This window comes from Dendropsophus ebraccatus, unplaced genomic scaffold (assembly GCF_027789765.1).
Source record: "Dendropsophus ebraccatus isolate aDenEbr1 unplaced genomic scaffold, aDenEbr1.pat pat_scaffold_1308_ctg1, whole genome shotgun sequence".
NCBI lineage: Eukaryota > Metazoa > Chordata > Amphibia > Anura > Hylidae > Dendropsophus > Dendropsophus ebraccatus.
The window spans coordinates 25,021-47,525 of record NW_027208727.1 but is presented as its reverse complement, the minus strand read 5'-3'; the positions used below and the strand labels follow the sequence as shown (position 1 = coordinate 47,525).

General features: G+C 43.2%; 1 protein-coding gene across 1 annotated transcript in view; it reads right to left on the bottom strand.

The window, feature by feature from the left end:
- Window positions 1-1,679: 1,679 nt before the first annotated feature.
- Window positions 1,680-22,505, bottom strand: part of LOC138775082 (synaptic vesicle glycoprotein 2A-like) — a gene marked incomplete at its 3' end in the record, with an annotated part of 41,639 nt that continues 20,813 nt past the window's right edge. Inside the window, exon 4 of the mRNA XM_069955809.1 lies at window positions 1,680-1,768. Within this exon, the coding sequence (XP_069811910.1) occupies window positions 1,680-1,768 (89 nt within the window). The remainder of the gene's footprint in view (window positions 1,769-22,505) is intronic.

The following is a 22,505-nucleotide window of genomic DNA, read 5'->3' as shown; positions in this document are numbered from 1 at the left end:
GCATCCATACATGCTGCCCCTGCTGTTTCCTATGCATTTCCGTTGTGTTTCCCTCATTTTCTGAGGTTGACAGGTTTTCACACGACCTTCCCTCTACCGAACTTGGGTCCCCTGCAAAAATGCTTGAGTTTCCCATTGACTTCAATGGGGTTCATTACTCGAACGAGCACTTGAGTATGGGGAGACATTCATCTCGAGTAACGAGCACCCGAGCATTTTAGTACTCGCTCATCACTGGTTGTAAGGCCACGATAAGCCAACATACACGATGTTGGCTGATTGTGGTCTTTCAACAATTTGAAAGATTACAATTTGTGCAGCAACGGTCTGATGCATGTCGATCTGTGTAACTGGAGCGGCAGCACCAGACTTACACTGACTTCAATAATCTGAGGATCATTCAGGCAGCCTCTCCTGCTGCTCCCCACTCGCTGTCTGTGCGTGTAATAGCAAAGTGCAGTGAGCAGGGGACACAGGGGAGTGCAGTGAGCGGGGACAGGGGGTAGCACTGAATGAGAGCGAACAAGTTGGTGCTTGCTTCTCCTGGGACATTGGGCAATTCTTTCTTGCTGTAGGTGCTGAAGTGATTCTGCAGACGTTCAGATAATCTGTAGCAAATTTTCTGTGAAGAGTTATAGATGTGCCGAGTTGGCTTCCTGATCAATTTGAAATAAGGTTTTCCTTTTTGCATATGAATAGAAAGATGATGTCATGTTCAATTGTGCCAGTTTCTTAGAAGGTTTTTAAGAACCATCTGTGTTCGGTACTTTGGGGTATTTTAAAGTCCAAGTGATGGTAAATACTTGTGTTTTAAAAGGACAAACTATTTTAGGTGTGATACATTTATTGACTAACTAGAAAAACTCAGTGGGGGAGATTTATCAAAGGGTGTAAAATTTAGACTGGTGCAAACTGGCCACAGCAACCAATCACAGTTTCTCTTCCTTTCACCAGAGCTGGAAGCTGAGCTGTGATTGGTTGCTGTGGCCAGTTTGCACCAGTCTAAATTTTACACCCTTTGATAAATCTCCCCCATTATGTTCTTTAGCTTTCTATGACTAAAAGGAAATGACTAAAGAAATTGCAAATTTAAGAATGTTACGTAGAGAAATCATCATGATAACAAGAAATATATGGCTGACAAGAATGGATTCTAATAGCCATTCACTAAATAAACACATATATTCACTTAGCTATATCTGTGTTATAAACCTGAAATTATTAACAATAGTGGCGTCCAGTGCAGTCCATATCAAAAGCAAAGAGAGACAGATTTATTATGGTCAAAAGTACAGTGGAATCTTGGCAACAAGGGACACTTAGGAGATGTTAGCCATACTAGTGCCATTATAGCTGGCACTATTTGTCAGTTACACAGTACCAATTTGAAATAGGGAGACATTGTGACTTCTCTATATGTTGTTGAAAACTAACAAATTGGCTACAGTCTATCGTAACTTATTAATTGTTTCCTTCAAAATCGTGGAATAGGACTAGCATCATTCTGGCATAAACTAATTATAATTATTTTGGTATCTTCTATATTGTAAGTGTCTTTATTTCCTTGGTCTCTCATTGGGACACTTCAACCTCATGAGTGTGCCACTAAAAGTCATGACACGCAAAATCATCAGCATTTCTTGTTAGAAGGAAGAGGATTCTTCAACATTACTACTTACAGAGAAACCCTTTCTGGATGACCCTTGGCCCGCATGTTGGTATCGTGGACTTGTTTTAGCACCATCCAGGCTTCATCGTGTTTCCCGTTCTGGAAAAGATTTATGTAAAGGACTTTATATTATTAATGCAAGGAATTGTGGGTAATAACAAATGCAAAATAATATCTGCTGTGAAATTCTTGAATACATTGTACAGTATGTGTTGTAATAAACAATAAAGTTGAGGCACAAATTACTTGTTACAAGTTATGGCTCCTATAATGTGGAAACACAAAAAACTGGTTCAGGACAGTGCCATCATTTCTTCTCAGAGTGAATCGACTCACTGATCCCTCATCCAGTGTCAATGCTCCCTGGCCAATGCAAGATGTCGACGTCTGTGACTGGTGGTGTGGTCAGGTACCCTTGCAGATAGTCTAGGACACAAACCACGCTAATATAAATGGTTTTGAATGGTCTGACGTGACACTTGGGTGCCTCTCAAATCCTTTAAATGTGCCTGGAACTGTATGGCATTAATCATACGGTTTGCAGGACATACAGTAGTTCACAATGAAGCAGCCATCAGTGTGGGATGTGGCCAAAGGACATACACTTCTATGCCTCTCTGTGACTAATCTAGTCTCTCTGTATCTCTGTTGCAACCTGCTGACACTCTGTGACACTAAAGCTCAGTGGCCACTGAACATCCTGCTTAAATCTTCGCAAAGTTACTTCACTCCTCCCTCACTGGGTCAGGCACAGTGCAGGATGAAGGCACAGGGGAGCTGTATTCTCCCCTCAGATCTTGGTTCTGTCATTAAGTAAGGACCCTGAAGATGTCGGTGGCAGGGGGAGTTGCTTTTTAAAGTTCTGGATTGCTGAGGAGGGAAGAGAGAGGAGGGTGGAGGGCAGAGATCACAGCGGCAGCCAGGGGACCTATTCTTATTAATGTCTCTGCAGCATATGGTATCGGCCCTTAGTGACTCATAATTATGAGGTACAGTGGTGTCAAACTCAAATACACAGTGGGCCACAATTAAAAAAATGGACAAAGTCGCGGGCCAACCTTGATAATTATTGAAGCGCGAATGTGGCGGTCCTGGCACTGTCAGTGGTGTGTGTCTCCCAGCACTGTGCACTATGATAAATTACATGATAAATTGCTATGATATGATTAAACCCCAACCCATGTAATAGCCAACACCCCCCCAATATTGCCCCATGTAGTAGCCATCCCAACCAAAATTGCCCAACATAGTAGCCAGCCCTACCAGTAGTGCACAAATAGTAGCCCAAATAGTAGCCAGCCCCCCAAGTGTCCTATATAGTAGCCAGCCCTCCAAAATAGTCTCCTATAGTAGCATGCCCTCCCCAATAGTCTCCTATAGTAGCATGCCCTCCCCAATAGTCTCCTACAGTAGCCAGCCCTCCCTAACAGTCTCATATAATAGCCAGCTCTCCCCTGTAGTCTCATATAGTAGCCAGCCCTCCCCATAGTCTTATATAGTAGCAAACCCACCTTCATAGTCTCATATAGTAGTCAGCCCTGCCCCATAGTCTCTTATATAGTAGCTACCTCTCCCTGTAGTCTCATATAGTAGCCACCCCCCATAGTCTCTTATATAGTAGCCAGCCCTCCCCTGTAGTCTCATGTAGTAGCCAGCCCTCCCCTGTAGTCTCTTATATAGTAGACAGCCCTCCTGCATAGTCTCTTATGTAGTAGTTAGCCCTCCCCAGTAGTCTCATATAGTAGCCAGCTCTCCCTATAGTCTCTTATATAGTAGAGAGCCCTCCCAGTAGTCTCATATAGAGGACAGCCCTCCCCCATAGTCTCGTTTATAGTAGCCATGGTGGGCCACATGTAATTCAAACTCTGAATTGCCTGGCGGGCCAAAAATAATGGCACCACGACCCAGAGTTTGACATGACTGATCTGGTACATCATGGCACTGCAGCATATGGTATAGGGAAAAATAATTATATCATTTGAATTTTTCCGTGTGTATGAAGGCAACCATCAAACGACAAATGAAAATTGGCTTCTGTGTCATTGATTGCATCTTTTAAGCTGAAAATCATTCATTAAAGGGGTTATCCAGCGCTACAAAAACATGGCCACTTTTCCCCCTACTGTTGTCTCCAGTTCAGGTGTGGTTTGCAATTAAGCTCCATTTACTTCAATGGAACGGAGTTTCAAAACCCCACCCAAACTGGAGACAACAGTAGGGGGAAAGTAGCCATGTTTTGTAGCGCTGGATAACCCCTTTAACCCCTAGACGACCCTGGAAGTACAGTTACGCCATGGAAGTCTGTCACCAGATGACCCAGGGCGTAACTGTACGTCCTGGGTGTCTCTCCTGCCATGAAGCGCGCTTCACTGCAGCCTGCACCTCACCGTTAATGACAGGCTGCAGCGATCACGCTGCAGCATGTCATTAACTCCTTAATGTTTCAATAGTTTTTATTAAGGTTTTAAAAGTAAGTTAACAATGAAGGAAATAAGTTGCAGGTACATAATACTGTGGCATGCTATACATATAGCACAGGTATACAAATCTGGAGGTATATAATATATTTACAGAACATAAACAAGCATCAACAAACAACACTGCAGCAATTTGCAGTAACGTACACATGCATTGATATGAAATGTATATAACCAGTGAGAGGAATGAGTTAATCCATCCAAAGTTTGAAAGAAAATAAAACTTTTTCTCATGGAACTTCCCTATGTGACTGAACCTGTTCAAGGATATACAGATATACAGCTGGTCTTGAGATTATGGAACTTTCCTATGTGACTGAACCTGTTTAAGGATATACAGCTGGTCTACTGTCTGTTCCCAGCAGATAATAAACCTGTTCCCAGCAGATAATAAATGTTATTCTATAATTCTCATAAGCAGATAACAAATGTTTTTTAGCATCCTTATGTATGTATCAACATCCTTATGTAAACAATTTTAATTGAACATTTAATCTTATTGTGTATCCATACCTGTCAAAATATATCCATAGTTATTAGTTTTTTGAAGTTGATGACGTGTATAGTGTATGACTTTGCATTTTACATTCATATCCATTGGTTTTTCCTGTATAAAAGGTGGGTTCTCAGAGATGAGAACACACCAGACTTGTTTGCAAGATACGTTGTCTGTGTCTTCATTCTAAGTGCATGGTGTGGGAGAGGGGGATCCGGGACCCATTCTCTAACTTAATTAGGAGACAGCCAACAACAGCAGGCCTTCTTTGGGAAGGCACCTCGACATTATTGGCGCCCGAACAGGGACACGCCCATTACATCGGGAGATCGGATGACCTGCACTGCTGTACCAGGGGAGAGAGAGGTGAACAAGGAGACCACAAAACCTGGCCAGGTAAGAGTAAAACATTGTTTACTCTTTTCTGTGCTCTCCTCCTTCACATCTTTTCTTACCTACCTCTGCAGAGTAAGTTATCAAAGTGAACTCACGATAGGCGTGTCAATTTGAACTTTGTTCTCCTCTTGTTGGCTGTTCTATGTCTGTTTGTCCTAACCTGTGAGGGATAGTATATAGTAGGCGAAGAATTGCTCATTCAGGCTAAAACTGTTACCCAGAGCCCGGCCGTGGTTGTCACAGGTCCTCATAGACACGGAGCGTTGTGCGGTGGGAACAGTGCCAGTGCTAAAACCACTTTGGAATGAGCCTAGTAGCCTAACTATACAAGGACGCTGGACAGTAGTCTGGTTGTTTCCAAGGGAAAGATCTGTGATATGCTAATTACTGTCCTCTGTATACTTGGGGTAACTTGTTTTGCAATCTACATAGCAGCAAGAGTGTATTTCAACATAAGAAAAGGAAGCCCTGAACCGTGGAATATTCTAATTCCCAGCTTTTGGTAGTGATCCGTGGTCATAAGTGTACAGGACACAAGAAAGGAAATCATCAGTTGATTATTCTGGTGCCTCCTGTCATAAGTGTACAGGACACAGGAAAGGAAATCATCAGTTGATTATTCTGGGTGCCTCCTGTTATACGATCACGAAGTAATATAAAATGGGACACACAGAATCAAAAGGGGTTTCTGCAACCCACATAGTGACCTGCCGATATGGCAAAGAACAAGCAAAAAGGGCAAAAGCAATGTTGAAATATTTTAACATCCAACACGATGCTGTTTTTAACCCCAATACTTGGACTAAAGTCCAAGAAACAAGGGGAGGATTAATAATTGATAATGGGTGGACATGTCATGTGCCGGTGACCAACAATATCTAGATAAGACAGAATATTGTAGTGTGTGTGGCAGACCCAAGCCACATCATTATGTTACAACATTGTACCCAGTTTATGGCTGGGTTCACACTATGTATATTTGAGGCTGTATTGGTCCTCATGTCAGGTCCTCATAGCAACCAAAACCAGGAGTGGATTGAAAACACAGAAAGGATCTGTTCACACAATGTTGAAATTGAGTGGATGGCCGCCATATAACAGTAAATAACGGCCATTATTTCAATACCACAGCCGTTGTTTTAAAATAACAGCAAATATTTGCCATTAAATGATGGCCATCCACTCAATTACAACATTATGTGAACAGAGCCTTTCTGTGTTTTCAATCCACTCCTGGTTTTGGTTGCTATACAGCCTCACAAATACAGCCTCAAATATACATAGTGTGAACCCAGCCTAATCTGTATACAAACCCCAGATCCTGCGAAAAGCCACCTACCTCCAATGGTGGCGTATAGACCCTTTGTTCTGCAGGAATCTTCCCTTTGGTCGGCTGTTGAAGTAGTTACTTTGATTTAAAGTGCCCCTTACCTGATAGTAAGACCAATGCCTTTTGTGGAGGTGGCAGCCTAACCTCAAATAGTGTACATTGCCATGTAAGTGTCTAAGTACAAAGCCACGTACTCAGACAAGGAGAACAGTCCAGCTCATTGCTAGATACAGTACTGAGAGAGTGAAGAGGTTAATTAATGCTGCGTAGTGAAGCAGCATACAAAGTACATAATGTGTGTTATTTGTTATGTTTTGTACAAGGCCATCAACCAGCTCTGAGGGCTGCAGATCACATGCAAGCAGCATTAGGAAAAAAAAAAAGAATCAGAGCTGTTAGTGTAATGTAATGTACGCTCCTACATTATATACTGTTGTATTTCAGCCAGTCTTACTAAGCTGGTGTTCCGCTTTGGAAGTATGTTACGTGTTACAAAATGTTGATCATTTTCTGTTGTCCCGACCGTGGAACATTTGCTTATTTAGCTACGCCACTTTTTTGTAATCAGCCCTCAAAGATGGCGACTGAAAGCCAACCACTCCCACATATCATATAATTGTGACGTCTCAAAACCATGCCCTAAGCCAACACCCCTATATCCGGTTATCTAGTCCGGTGGCCATTTTAACTCCTGGCATTTCTGTCCTCCGCCCATACTGCTTAGTGTCACTGAGGGGGCGGGCACAGGATTCTCCGATAGAGTCTAACAACTGTTTTGCACATTTATTATTACCTGATGGAGAAGAAAGTTAGACAAAGGTATATTGTAAGCAGATTTCCTTTAAGTGTGTGTCCCCAACGTATGATATTTCTAAGGAGTAGTAACTTACTACTGTAATATATATTTCTATGTAACTTTATTTAACAAGTGTTTTTATATATATATAATGTGTACACATCTATCCTAAATAAGTATGTGTGCCACTGTCCAAGGTTACAGTCTGGTGCATAAGATCACAGCGCTGATATCTTCTGTAACTTCAAGGATGTTAGAAAAAAAACTTCCAAGAAGTTTTAACTCTTGTATCTATGATTTCACTGCTCAAGGTTAGAAGTGAGGTACAGAGCGTTCTGTTTACTGATAAGAGCAGCGGATTGAAGGAATATTCATCTCAGCTGATTTATTTACTTTTTTTATCAAAAGAAGGTTAATATGGGACAAGTGTACAATGTTTAATTATTTTTTTTAATGTTTTTATTTTAGGGTTATGGCAGACTAGCTATGTATTGTTTTATCCCTAGTAAAGCCAAACCCATATCCATGGCTCCAGTCTGCACTCCTTATGCCCCCCAATATATATAGCAGCCCATTTTGATGGAGTAGCCAATTTTGATATTTTAAATTGTGAAAGATGAAGATGTAATTGAAAGCCCAAATATTAATGAAAGTTTAAAAGTTTTCATTGTAGATTATCTCAGACTTTTCAAGATGGATGACACAAGACGCAAGGATATATGTTACCGCCATGCAGAGTGACGTTCCACTGCAGAAACCGCTCCTGCCATAAGCTGGAGGTGAGGACAATCACTGAGACATGTAAGATGGTTGAAGGTAACTGTGCAGATGTCTATATGAAGCCCACCATTATGGGTTAATTGGCAAATTAGAGATTTGTTTGGTCCCTGGGCTTACCAAAAGCACTTGAAAAAAAAAAAAAAAAAAAAAAAAACTGTTCAAAGAAGAAGAAAAGCTGCCATAGAGTGGCTGACGCAACGTTCACGCAGACAAACCCTGATGCCAAAAAGGGTGATGGATGAAGCTGGTAATGCTGTGGTTTCTGTGCTCTTCCCAAGGTAACAGCGTACAAAGCGTACAAGGGAATGGGGAGATGTTTCCAGTCTCTTCCTGAGGTAACCGTACATAGTGTACAGGTGGAGGAGGAGATGTGGATCTGTTTGTTTTTAAGTCTTTTCCAGAGACAATCAGCAACAAGCTGTGAGACCAGCGGATGGAGAGGAGGTACAGGGTAAAGATGGCAGTCAGAACGTAAGTAAGTAACTGTGTTTGCCGCCTGCCTTGTATCCCACTGTAAGTTATCTGACAAAACCAGCAGAAGGAAACCATGTGTAATGTGGTGTAGTATCCTCACATTGGGCGGCCCAGGGGACAACAAATATAGCAGAGAGGGTTGTGTACGGCTGTATTATCTACACCTATCATAACCTACTGTAAGTAACACCGTAAAGTGCCTGTCTGCATAGTCTGTCATCTTCCTGCCTGTTTCAGGGAATGTAAGTGGACGTCATCCACCTGCCACAGGTAGCCCATATAGGTATGTCCTTGTCTGTATTGGTGTCTTCTTTACAGGTCAGCCAAAGCTATGGGAGACAAAAAAGCCAATGTCTGAGGTGATACTAGTGGCCTTAAAAGAAGCGATATAACTGAGGCCAAGAGTCCAAGTGTCCTGTAAAGAGGCCTGTCAGTCAAGAGATGGGTTTAAGGATAAAGGATCCATACCAATGCTACTATTACAAAAAGGATCATATGATATATTATTCTCATAAAAAGGCTTTGAAACCTTAAGTGATGTATCATTTACACTTTGCTTTTATTTCTATGGTGGTTATTTTATGTGTAATATGTGATGATCTCAGTCAGACAAGAGACAATTCAGTAGGATCCAAATATTATATCGGTAATAAGCGCCAAGTTACTTCATATTATTGGTGTATGTATTATACTATATGATTATGTACAGGAAGAGATGTGACCATGCGACCAGTCATTAGTCCTGTGTGATCTAATCATAAAGACGTTTTCTAGGTACAAAATGAAGTAAAAAGACTAAAAAGAAGTGGAAATTTTGAGAATCCCATACTGAAGATTGTGAATTCACTATCTGGTTATTATAAGTGAATCTAGTGGTTACATAGTAGGTCACATTGTGGAGATTTTATTGCATTTACCTGTTGTGCTGTTTTTAGTTTGTGTCAATCAACTTTTTATTTTAATTTTGCCATGAGATAAGATTTGCTCACATCTAAACTTTCCTTTTTCAGAAACTTTTTAAAGTTAGTCGTTGTGACTTTCCAATACCCACATGATACCGAAGTGGTAAAGTCCTTGTTATAGAGTCACGTCTGTTGTATACAGTGATAAGACAATAAGGTTTGGTTATTTTGATAAAATCCGGAGAGGTATTTGTCATATATATATGTTATTTTGGGTATTGATAATAAGCTTTTATTTGTTTTGTTGTAACTAAGCTGTATATTTATGTATACTGTACAGACTCACCCATTGTTTAGTATTTTCTTTCGGTTATTGCAGACCTACCTATCTCATCTACTGTAAGTTTGTTCCGCCATCTATAACTTTCAACAAATTTTTTAGTACTTTATTTCTGTATCTTATGGTGATGCAAACTTGGGACAAATTAGTTGAAGCCACAGACTATTTAGATGATCAGATATTTGACATACTGGATATACTCAATACCTCAGTAGCAGTGCAGAGGCAACTTAACCAGCACACTGTGGTGCTTGATTTTCTGACTGCTACTCAAGGGGGGATGTGTCAGATCATGTTGTTTCTTTTATTGGTCTATTGTGTAATCAAAGGATTATGCTGTTGTTGTCAGCAAGTTACAAAGACTAAATCTTATACTCTATAAGTAATGATGTTTGTTTCTTTTCCTTCTAGATTGGCGTTATGATAAGGAAATCTCTTGGAGGAGGATATGCCCATGTGGCTCTAGGTGATGGTGTTGGACCTAGAAGCATCCGCACCCTGACAACCCGCGGTCAGAGAGTGTTTAGGGTACATACTGGGATTTAATCCTGTCCAGGACCCAGATTTCTTCATCATCGCCAAAAAGGGGGGACACTGAGAGGAATGAGTTAATCCATCCAAAGTTTGAAAGAAAAATATAACTTTTTCTCATGGAACTTTCCTATGTGACTGAACCTGTTTAAGGATATACAGCTGGTCTACTGTCTGTTCCCAGCAGATAATAAACCTGTTCCCAGCAGATAATAAATGTTATTCTATAATTCTCATAAGCAGATAACAAATGTTTTTTAGCATCCTTATGTATGTATCAACATCCTTATGTAAACTATTTTAATTGAACATTTAATCTTATTGTGTATCCATACCTGTCAAAATATATCCATAGTTATTAGTTTTTTGAAGTTGATGACGTGTATAGTGTATGACTTTGCATTTTACATTCATATCCATTGGTTTTTCCTGTATAAAAAGGTGGGTTCTCAGAGATGAGAACACACCAGACTTGTTTGCAAGATACGTTGTCTGTGTCTTCATTCTAAGTGCATGGTGTGGGAGAGGGGATCCGGACCCATTCTCTAACTTAATTAGGAGACAGCCAACAACAGCAGGCCTTCTTTGGGAAGGCACCTCGACACCAGCATAGAGTAGTCATTGCATAACTATTATGTTTATGTAATAACGGTACTTGAAGCAGGGAGATGCTTGTAAATTGAGATCTAGATGTACTGGTGAGATGCAATGACTTGCTAATCTATATCATAAAAATCAAAGTCTGTCTGTCTGTCTGTCTGTCCTTCTGTCTGTCTGTCCTCTATAGACTTCCAAACGCCTGAACCGTTTGACCCCAAATTTGGCACACAGATACATTGGGTGCCCGGGAAGGTTATTGCGAAGGTCCCATCCCCGCCAGATGTACAGGAGGGGAGGGGGAGGGGAAAGAGAGGCGCCCCATAGAGATGAATGGGAAAATCTCCTCACTGCAAACACAGGTGATATAATTAGCTGCAGCAGACACGGCAGTTGGAGCCTTAGCAACCAATAGGATTACTGCTTTCATTTTCACAGGGAGCAATGGTTGCTAGGGAAGCTGCCTCACAACATCCACAGTAATAACTGGTAGACCCCCTACTCCATCTATACAGTACATGTATATACAGGACCCCCTACTCCATCTATACAGTACATGTATATACAGGACCCCCTACTCCATCTATACACTACATCTATATACAGGACCCCCTACTCCATCTATACAGGACATTTATATACAGGACCCCCTACTCCATCTATACAGTACATGTATATACAGGACCCCCTACTCCATCTATACAGTACATGTATATACAGGACCCCCTACTCCATCTATACACTACATGTATATACAGGACCCCCTACTCCATCTATACAGGACATGTATATACAGGTCCCCCTACTCCATCCATACAGTACATGTATATACAGGGCACAACAGGTATACCAAACTGTGACTGGGTAACACTGCTACACCAGACCTGACCAATACCGCCATACTGTGCTGGATAACACTGTCATACCAGACCTGACCAATACCGCCATACTGTGACTGGATAACACTGCCAGACCTGACCAATACAGCCATAATGTGACTGGATAACACCTCCATACCAGACCTGACCAATACAGCCATACTGTGACTGGGTAACACCGCCACACCAGACCTGACCAATACCGCCATACTGTGACTGGATAACACTGCCACACCAGACCTGACCAATAACGCCATACTGTGACTGGATAACACTGTCATACCAGACCTGACCAATACCGCCATACTGTGACTGGATAACACTGTCATATAAGACCTGACCAATACCGCCACACTGTGAATGGATAACACCGCCACACCAGACCTGACCAATACCGCTAAACTGTGCTGGATAACACTGTCATACCAGACCTGACCAATACGGCCATACTGTGACTGGATAACACTGCCATACCAGACCTGACCAATACCGCCATACTGTGCTGGATAACACTGTCATACCAGACCTGACCAATACCGCCATACTGTGACTGGATAACACTGCCATACCAGACCTGACCAATACCGGCAAACTGTGACTGGGTAACACCGCCACACCAGTCCTGACCAATACCACCATACTGTGACTGGATAACACCATCATATCAGACCTGACCAATACTGCCATACTGTGACTGGATAACACCGCTATACCAGACCTGACCAATACCACCATACCGTTACTGGATAACACCGCCACATCAGACCTGACCAATACCGCCATACTGTGACTGGATAACACCCCCATACCAGACATGACCAATACCGACACACTGTGACTGAATAACACTGCCATACGGGTAAATACAACCCTGCAGGTATACAGGACACTACAGGTATACAGGACCCCAAAACTATACACTACAAGTGCACGGGACCTCCACAAAACTATATACTACAGGTATACAGGACCCCAAAACTATATACTACAGGTATACAGGACCTCCACCAACTATATACTACAGGTATATAGGACCCCAAACTATACACTACAGGTATACAGGACCTCAAAACCATACACTACAGGTATACAGGACCTACACCAACTCTATAATACAGGTATACAGCACCTTCACCAACTCTATACTACAAGTATACAGGACCCCAAATATACTACAGGTATACAGGAACTCCACCAGCTATATACTACAGGTATATAGGACCCCAAACTATACACTACAGGTATACAGGACCTCCACCAACTCTATACTATAGTTATACAGGACCCTCAAACTATTTACTACAGGTATACAGGACCCCCGAACTATATACTACAGGTATACAAGACCTCCACCAATTATACACTACAGGTATCCAGGACCCTCAAACTATAAACTACAGTTATACAAGACTTCCACCAACTATACATTACAGGTATACAGCACCAACTATATACTACAGGTATACAGGACCCTCAAACTATAAACTACAGGTATACAAGACCTTCACCAACTGTACACTGCAGGTATACAGGACCTCCCTCAACTATACACTATAGGTATACAGCCCCCCCAACTATGCACTACAGATATGCGAGACCCCTAAAAACTATACATTGTGGGTATACAGAACCCCTCCAACTATGCACTACAGGTATACACTAATTCCACTGATTAACTCAGATGAAACAATACCTTTAGCTTGGCCTCCTGGGCACCTTAGGACAAATCTAATTAACACACTGACACTTTATACCCGGGCAGCGCCGGGTACATTTTCTAGTATATCATAATAATGATAAACGTGTTTAGCTAAATGAATTGATATTTAAACAGGTTGATAATTAAATGATGCATAGGTGATGTAGTAGTAGTAGATGCTAGAAAGAGAAGCCTATGTATAACCAGCATGCGTAATAAACAAGTGGCTGAAGTGTATTGAGAGACACACAAACTAAAGTAGGATACGTACAACAGTATATAGGGAAATGCTGAAATCAAAGTAGCATAAAGGGAGGCACAATATCCGGTAGGCTAAGCACTATATGCATAAAGAAACTACAAAGATACAATATAAAACTGCTTTCAAAGGTGGTAATTAGGCATAAGTCAAATAGCTGTTTACTCCAAACCTAAATAGAAAACATATGAACTACACATCACTGCTAACCAATAAGTACACATGTACTAACACTAAGGCATATGCAACCATTAATAGACAGTTGCGCCGAAGAAAAGGTGTAAGGGGTAAGTAGTCCAGCCCATGCCATGTAATGGGGAAGAAAAACATGTTAAAAGGAAAGATAACGGTTTCAAATGCCCTTTTTAGAGGTTGCTGGAACTGGAACATATATTCCAAGATGTTAGGAGCCGCAATCCCTCTTCGGGACCAGAGATCATATATTTGGAGTTGTCCCTGAGCACCATAAGTTGTGCGGAGTTGTACCATTTGTATTGGACACCATTGTCTCTCAAAGTTTTAGTGATGGTAGCGAGCTCTTTACGTCTCCTGAGCGTTTCGGGTGAGAGGTCCGTGAAGACAGACACATACTTATATTCCGCTGGGAGTGACTCAGGTTGCCTAATTGCGGACATAAACGCCATCTTGATGTGCAAAAAAGTGTATCCTTGCAATGACATCTCTTGGCTTCTCCTGTGATAAATATTTGGGTCTGGGGACCCTGTTTGAGGGAGACTGGCTGCTGGATGTGGACGCCATCGGCGGCTCGGAGGACGGGGAGGCCAGGAGCAGCGTGGTGCCGGTGACGTGGTGCCGTGACCCTCTGCTTGTAGAGCACCGGAGCGCGGTGTTCAGCGTGCCCTGTCATGTGGGGCAGGGCACACCATAAAAGGCAGACAGGTGAGGTGCAGAGCACTCTATCTGATGCGGCGACCCGGTGAGAGCGGGTCTCGGCTGAAGGTCTTTCTGAGGACGTGCTGGCCTGCCTGTGAAGCTTAGTAAGGGTAAGCTGATGTAAGACTGTGACTGTACCCTGTGCACCTCCGGATCTCCTGGATTACTTTGTGGTGGGCCCCCCTTTCTGGGGTGAATTGGACGCCAGTCTCTTGTTAATTGGGCTCGTTTTCTCTTTCAGGCCCTCATCTGTGGTTATAACTGGGGGTGGTAGTGGGTGTAGTGGCAGCGCACCCACTCCCCGCCCCTAGGTTGGTGGCTTCCAACTACAGAGATGCAGGGCAATGTACCAGGTACCTCCTGGTGTGGTGACCTCTCTTTGTATTATTTGGGGTGGTAGCGCTGCCCTAGTGGAACTGTGGCTACTAGCGATTGCATATTGTATAGAGGAGTGGTCAAAGACTGTTCCACATTGATTATGGGAGGTCACCATAAGTCATCTCAATTGAAGGGGACTAAACCCTAAGAAATACTAACATCGGTATAAGGCTGATATGTAATATATACTTGGTACTACCGTTCTGTAATTGGAGACCTTACTCCACAGATACGTTTTGCAGAAGGGAAAGAGAAAAGTGGAGTGGCCCTCCGTGCACGTGGTCTGGAAGCTATTGCCTTAATTGACATCAGCTTGTTCTCCATATTACCTAAGCATTGGATATTGGCTTGAACCAAGCTCACTGCCCTGCTCCTATTGTCTGGTAACTTTGCCTAACTCTTCCTAACATATGTGGAGGAATTACATACAGTACTAACACTCATGTCTTTCCTTGATTATTAACAGTGGCTGGAATCTCTTACTTTACAGGGGCTGGAACAAAAATAACAACTTATTAATCTACACTATGGTGGAAGGATAGAATAAATGACTCCTGCAGAACGCTGCCCTCTCCTGATAACCCTTGGCTAACCATTATTAACTTTGTTTTGAGTTGATATAGATGGTGGGACTGTCATGTGCTTAATGTCCTTTCCCTTCATCCCAAATTGCTCCCCTTTTAACGCTGGACAATATTAACCCTTCATTCCAATGTACTCTCCTATGAATGCTGGACAATACTAACCTACAGGGGGTGAACTTGCTCTTGTGACTCCCCCCAGTTGATGTTGAGAGTGGTGGAAGGGATCTTTCCTCATTGAAATCTAGGCGCTTTAGGTGAGAACAAATTTTGTTGTACATCTTCAACTACGATGGATTTGCTGTATTGACTGTATTTTATGATATATTATTGGGGGGGGACTACTAGCCTGAAAATGAGTGCTACACTAGAGAGGGTGTGTTTTTGCGGGTGGGTTCTCCTTTTGCCATTCCTGCGTAATTGAACTTATTTGCAGGGACGGTGTGTATAGACAGGATGGCTTCTAGAAAGGCTAACAAAAACAGTAGCCCTAAACAAGACCATAGGAAAAGTCTTGGTAAAATTGATAAACTATTTAATTCCCCCACAACTGGTAAAGCTAAAGATCTGAATAAGAATAGAGGGGACTGTGCCAAGGAGAAGGAGGGGGGAGTGGGTGGTAATGGTGATAGTCTGCCTCCGTGGCTAGCTGATATCTTAGCAGCCATAGGTAAATGTGATAGTTCCATCTCAGCAGTGGCAGAGCAGGTGGGTGTTATTGGGAGTGATATAAGTCTGCTAAGGCAGGACCTAAACAACATTAGGGAAAGATTCAGTGAAGCTGAGAATAGGATTAGTGCCCTGGAAGACAGTATGGGTAAGATCCAAAGGGAGGTGGAGAGTTTGATGAAATATAAGTAGCACTAAAAAGGAAAGTGGTGGACCTCGAGGACCGCTCGAGGAGGAACAATGTCAGGCTGGTTGGGCTCTTTGAAGGAGCAGAAGGTAGGGGAGCTGTGGAATTTGTGCAGGATTGGTTGGGCTCAGTATTGAGCCCTAAAGAGCATCAGATGAAATATAGTATAGAAAGAGCACACAGGGTCCCTGCCAAGCCTCCCCCTCCCGGAGGATGTCCGCGCACGCTCCTTATTAAGTTTCTTTCCTTCCAGGTTAAAGAAATGGTGTTAAGGAGGGCCAGAGAGGCAGGAGAGAGAGGCTGCAACAAAAGAACCTTAAGTATTCGCTGTTTTTTCCTGCTAAGTTGAGAGTTCAGTATGAGGATAGGGCTTGGTTCTTCTCCTCTCCCGCTGAGGCTACTGCATGGCTGGATCATAAGGCATTATGATTAGATAGTCTGTTATTAGAGGTAACCAGGATTATTGCTCAGGTAGAGAGACCCGAGGTTTTTCCCCACGGGTTGACTGAGAAGGAGGGTGGGGGGAATGGGGGGTGGTTGGGAGGTTGGGGGGGGGGTTAATGGAGGACACGCACGAGGGGTACACTTCACCCCCCCCCCCGCCTTTTTTTTTTTTTTTTCTTCTTCTCGTCTTTTCTCCCTTCTCTTCCGCCTCCTTTCCCCAAGTGAAAGCTCATGCTTCGTATACTGACCTGGAACGTTAGAGGATTAGGGGAGAAATGCAAAAGACTGGCTATTATGAATGTGATTAAGTATTACCAACCTTGCACTGTTGGTCTTCTTGAAACACATTTGTTTGGAGAAACAGTGGCTAAAATGCATAGACCCTGTTGGGGTGCACAGTACCATGCGACCTTCTCTAATTCTAACAGGGGGATACTGGTTCTGGTCCATAGGCTGATTAAGTGGGTGTTGTTGGATCAGATGGTGGACAAAGAGGGGAGATTTATCTGCCTGCATTGTCAGGTTGAGGGGTTGGAGTGTATCCTGGCTTTCGTATATATCCCCCCCCCTTTTAGATCAGAGGTCCTTGAATTGGTCTTCATGCCTAGCTTCCGGATTCCTCACCCGCCATATGTTGGTCAGTCCCCCCTCCCCCTTTTGCGTCGGGAGCTGGGCCTGACGGACATATGGCGGGTGAGGAATCCGGAAGCTAGGGCCTTCTCTTGCTGGAATAAAACAAGTAACACGCAGTCCAGGATTGACATGGCCTTGGTCAACAGTGAAATGGTTAAATGGGTTCAGGATATAAAATACTTGCCTCGCTGCCTATCGGACCATGGCCCATTAGTGGTGGATCTAGATACGCAGAGACGCAACTTTAATCGCACGTTTAAGGTTAATGCACATTGGTTACACTTAATAGATGAATCACTTGCACTAGACACTGAGTTAGAGGAAATTTGGAGGATAAATGTTGGTAGCGCCCCCTTAAACATTGTTTGGGACGCTTTTAAAGCTATTATTAGAGGAAAATACTTTGGCATAATTCACGGGAAAAAGGCATATTTATGAAAATAGAAACAGAGCTTAAAGAAAATGTTAAATCACTGGAAGAGATATTTAGAGGGGATCCGTCACCGGTGGCACAGTATAATTTAATTCAGGGTCAGGAAAAGCTGGATAATTATCTGCTTGAGAAAGCACGGTCTCAAATGGGGTTTTTGGCCAAGAAGAGTCACCTTGAGTCTGGAACCCTTAACAGGGGGCTCATGAGGATCATCAGAAATCAGAGGGGTAGTGGGGAAGTCCATGCCTTACGGCTGCCCGATGGTTCTGTCGTAAACTCCCCGGGAGATATCTTGGAGGCATTTGGGATGTATTTTCGGGATATATATATAGTTCTAGTGGTAAAGGGCGGGACGTACACCTGGAGGAACTGCTTGACCTTGCCTCCTTGCCTAGGTTAACACAAGAGCAGAGTGAAATATTGGGGGCTCCTATTACATTAGAAGAGTTGGAGGGTGTTCTGGCGGGTTCCCCAAATGGATCCTCTCCGGGTCAGGACGGCATTCCATTTGAAATCTATAAAAGGCATAGGAGGGCCTTGCTTCCGGTGCTCCTTCAGGTATTGGGGGGCTCAATCTCCGGAGGGTCACTCCCCAGATCCATGTGTGAGGCTGTGGAGAACAGCCGGCGCCATCTTGCTTCAGCGGGACCTGACCTTATTTCGGATCTGCGCTGTTTGTAGGCTTGTCTCCTCTGCCTCTGCATGATATTTACGAGATCTCCGGGTAGTAATACAGGTCCGGTGACGGAAAGAGGTGCTGCTGGTAGGAGATTCCAGTTGATAAAGCTGATGGAAGCTATGTCGGCCAGGAGCTCAAGCGAGATGCGTCCTTCCCCGACTGCTGCGGTGGCGGCGTTTAAGTGTAAGTGACAGGGGGAGTCCCCTGTCATTTACCGATCGGGACCCCCTCACAGGCAGGCTCAATAAGTAGATCGCCTATCACACTGATAAATGCTATGTCTATGGCATAACAATAATCAGTGAGGCCCCATTCACACGTCCTTGTCAGTTTTTACTGTCAGGAAATCCTGATCAGGAGACCTCAAATGTCATCAGGAAAGTATCAGGATTTCCTGACAGTAATCCGTTTTTACCATCAGGAAACCATCAGGAAAAACCTTCAGGATTTCCGGTTAAAAAAAATAAATTGTTCTTAATATGGTCTAGTATGCCAACATAAGGGATGATGGGAGTTGTACTTCTGCAACCTGGATGGCCACAGGCAGCAGAAGTAAAACTCCCATCATGGCCTGTCAGCAGAGGCATGATGAGAGTTGTACTTCTGCAACCTGGATGGCCACAGGCAGCAGAAGTACAACTCCCATCATGGCCTGTCAGCAGAGGCATGATGAGAGTTGTACTTCTGCAACCTGGATGGCCACAGGTTGCAGAACTACAACTCCCATCATGGCCTGCCAGCAGAGGCATGATGGGAGTTGTCAACAGTAAAATAGGGGATAGCGCCCGCACTACAGGTGGATACGGCTCACGCTTGGACACTCAGGCAGAGAAAAATCATAGACGAATCAACTGAGGTGGCAGTCGGGGTGCAATAGAGGAGAGGAGGGTATGAATGGCATGAGCAAGTAGAAAATAATCCAATGCACTCACCGATCAGATGCACTCTTCAGTGATTTATTGTGTTCGTATCATACCGGGGAGGGGGAAGGGTGGAATAGGTGCGGGAGCGTCTCTGCAGTAACAACAGTTTCACGCCGTAGCGCTTTGTCAAGTTCAGAGTACGTCACTACCGGGATAGGAGTGTCTTATATACAATTAGTGCACACATGTGCCAAAACAGAAAAGACAGAAAAACAAAAGTGCAAGTAATAAACAGATAAACAACATATCCATTAAAGAAAAAGTCTTACAAGAAAACACTCCAGTCGTTTCTTTCATTGAGCCCGTTGGGGCCGATAGCGTCTAATTCTGCTATCCATATAGCTTCTCTTCTGAGAAGCCTCTGATGCTTATCCCCTCCTCTCTCTTTCGGATCGATCCTTTCCAGACCTAGGAAGCGCAAGCACTTTGCGTCTCCTGCATGGACCGTGTTCACATGGTCTATTAGACGGGGAACACCTTTCCCCGTTCTAATAGAATACATGTGTTCTTTGAATCGGGTCCAGATGGGTCTTTTAGTTTTCCCTATATAAAAACGGTTGCATGGACATATAATGCCGTACACTATGAATACTGATCTGCATGTAATTAAATTATGGATGTAGCAATCTACGCCATTAAGTTTAATATAGTCGGTGGCAATGAGTTGGGAACAGTAATTGCAAGTCCCACAGCGTTTGTTACCTTTAAGGTGAGTGTGTGTGAGCCATTCACTGCCAGTTTTTTTAGGGACGGTGTTCATATTAAGAACATCGCCAATGGTGCGATTTTTTCTGTAAGTGATAAGGGGGCCATGTGTAGCAATGTGACCAATATCTTCGTCCTGCTCAAGTATGTGCCAATGCCTACGTATACTATGTGCTATGATGTTATTGAGCGGAGAATTTTGGAAGGCAAAAGTAAATCTTTTTTGCTGTGTCTTAGTAGAGGTTTTTTTATCTCTTAATAGACTATCTCGGGATATTGTGTCTATCTTCCTTCTAGCTTGAGCAATGATTTTGGGAGGATATTGTCTAGCTAAAAGTCTAGATTCTAATTGTTTAGCTTGACAGGAGAACGAATGTTCCGTGTTATTTATTCTTTTAAGCGGACTAATTGGCCAAAGGGGATGGAGTTCTTAACACTAGTGGGGTGGGAGCTAGCATAATGGAGGATCGAGTTACAAGCTGTTTTCTTCCTAAAGACAGATGTCAAGAGGTGGCCGTCTTTTATGTCAACTTGGACGTCTAGGAAGTCTAGGGATAAACCCCCCACTTTGTATGTGAACAGCATATTTACTCCATTAGAGGAATTGAGAAACTCTACAAATTGTGCAAAACTGCTATGGGATCCCTCCCATACAACGAACACGTCGTCGACATACCTAAAGTATGCCTTGACGTTGCCGATGTATGGATTACGGGTATTGAACACTAAATCATTCTCAAGTTTAGCCAAAAATAGATTTGCGTACGTGCAGGAGACCGGCGTGCCCATTGCCGTCCCGATCTCCTGCACGTACCACTGATCCTGAAATAAAAAGACATTGTTGTTCAAAATGAAAAGCAGAGATTCCCTGACAAAGTCCCTGAATTCAGGGGACTTATCGCACCTGGCCATGAACCAGTCGATCGCCTCTACACCCGCATCATGCGGGATGCGGGTGTGGAGGCTCTCAACGTCAATGGATGCCAAAATGCATCCCTCTGTGAGGTGAATATGTTCAAGGGCATTAATGAAATCACCCGAGTCCTTAAGGTACCCTGGTGTCTCCACCAGGAGAGGTCTCAGTACCCAGTCCAGGAATTGCGACAGGAACTCGGTGGTAGATCCTATGGCCAAGTTGACATAAAAGACGGCCACCTCTTGACATCTGTCTTTAGGAAGAAAACAGCTTGTAACTCGATCCTCCATTATGCTAGCTCCCACCCCACTAGTGTTAAGAACTCCATCCCCTTTGGCCAATTAGTCCGCTTAAAAAGAATAAATAACACGGAACATTCGTTCTCCTGTCAAGCTAAACAATTAGAATCTAGACTTTTAGCTAGACAATATCCTCCCAAAATCATTGCTCAAGCTAGAAGGAAGATAGACACAATATCCCGAGATAGTCTATTAAGAGATAAAAAAACCTCTACTAAGACACAGCAAAAAAGATTTACTTTTGCCTTCCAAAATTCTCCGCTCAATAACATCATAGCACTTAGTATACGTAGGCATTGGCACATACTTGAGCAGGACGAAGATATTGGTCACATTGCTACACATGGCCCCCTTATCACTTACAGAAAAAAATCACACCATTGGCGATGTTCTTAATATGAACACCGTCCCTGAAAAAAACTGGCAGTGAATGGCTCACACACACTCACCTTAAAGGTAACAAACGCTGTGGGACTTGCAATTACTGTTCCCAACTCATTGCCACCGACTATATTAAACTTAATGGCGTAGATTGCTACATCCATAATTTAATTACATGCAGATCAGTATTCATAGTGTACGGCATTATATGTCCATGCAACCGTTTTTATATAGGGAAAACTAAAAGACCCATCTGGACCCGATTCAAAGAACACATGTATTCTATTAGAACGGGGAAAGGTGTTCCCCGTCTAATAGACCATGTGAACACGGTCCATGCAGGAGACGCAAAGTGCTTGCGCTTCCTAGGTCTGGAAAGGATCGATCCGAAAGAGAGAGGAGGGGATAAGCATCAGAGGCTTCTCAGAAGAGAAGCTATATGGATAGCAGAATTAGACGCTATCGGCCCCAACGGGCTCAATGAAAGAAACGACTGGAGTGTTTTCTTGTAAGACTTTTTCTTTAATGGATATGTTGTTTATCTGTTTATTACTTGCACTTTTGTTTTTCTGTCTTTTCTGTTTTGGCACATGTGTGCACTAATTGTATATAAGACACTCCTATCCCGGTAGTGACGTACTCTGAACTTGACAAAGCGCTACGGCGTGAAACTGTTGTTACTGCAGAGACGCTCCCGCACCTATTCCACCCTTCCCCCTCCCCGGTTTGATACGAACACAATAAATCACTGAAGAGTGC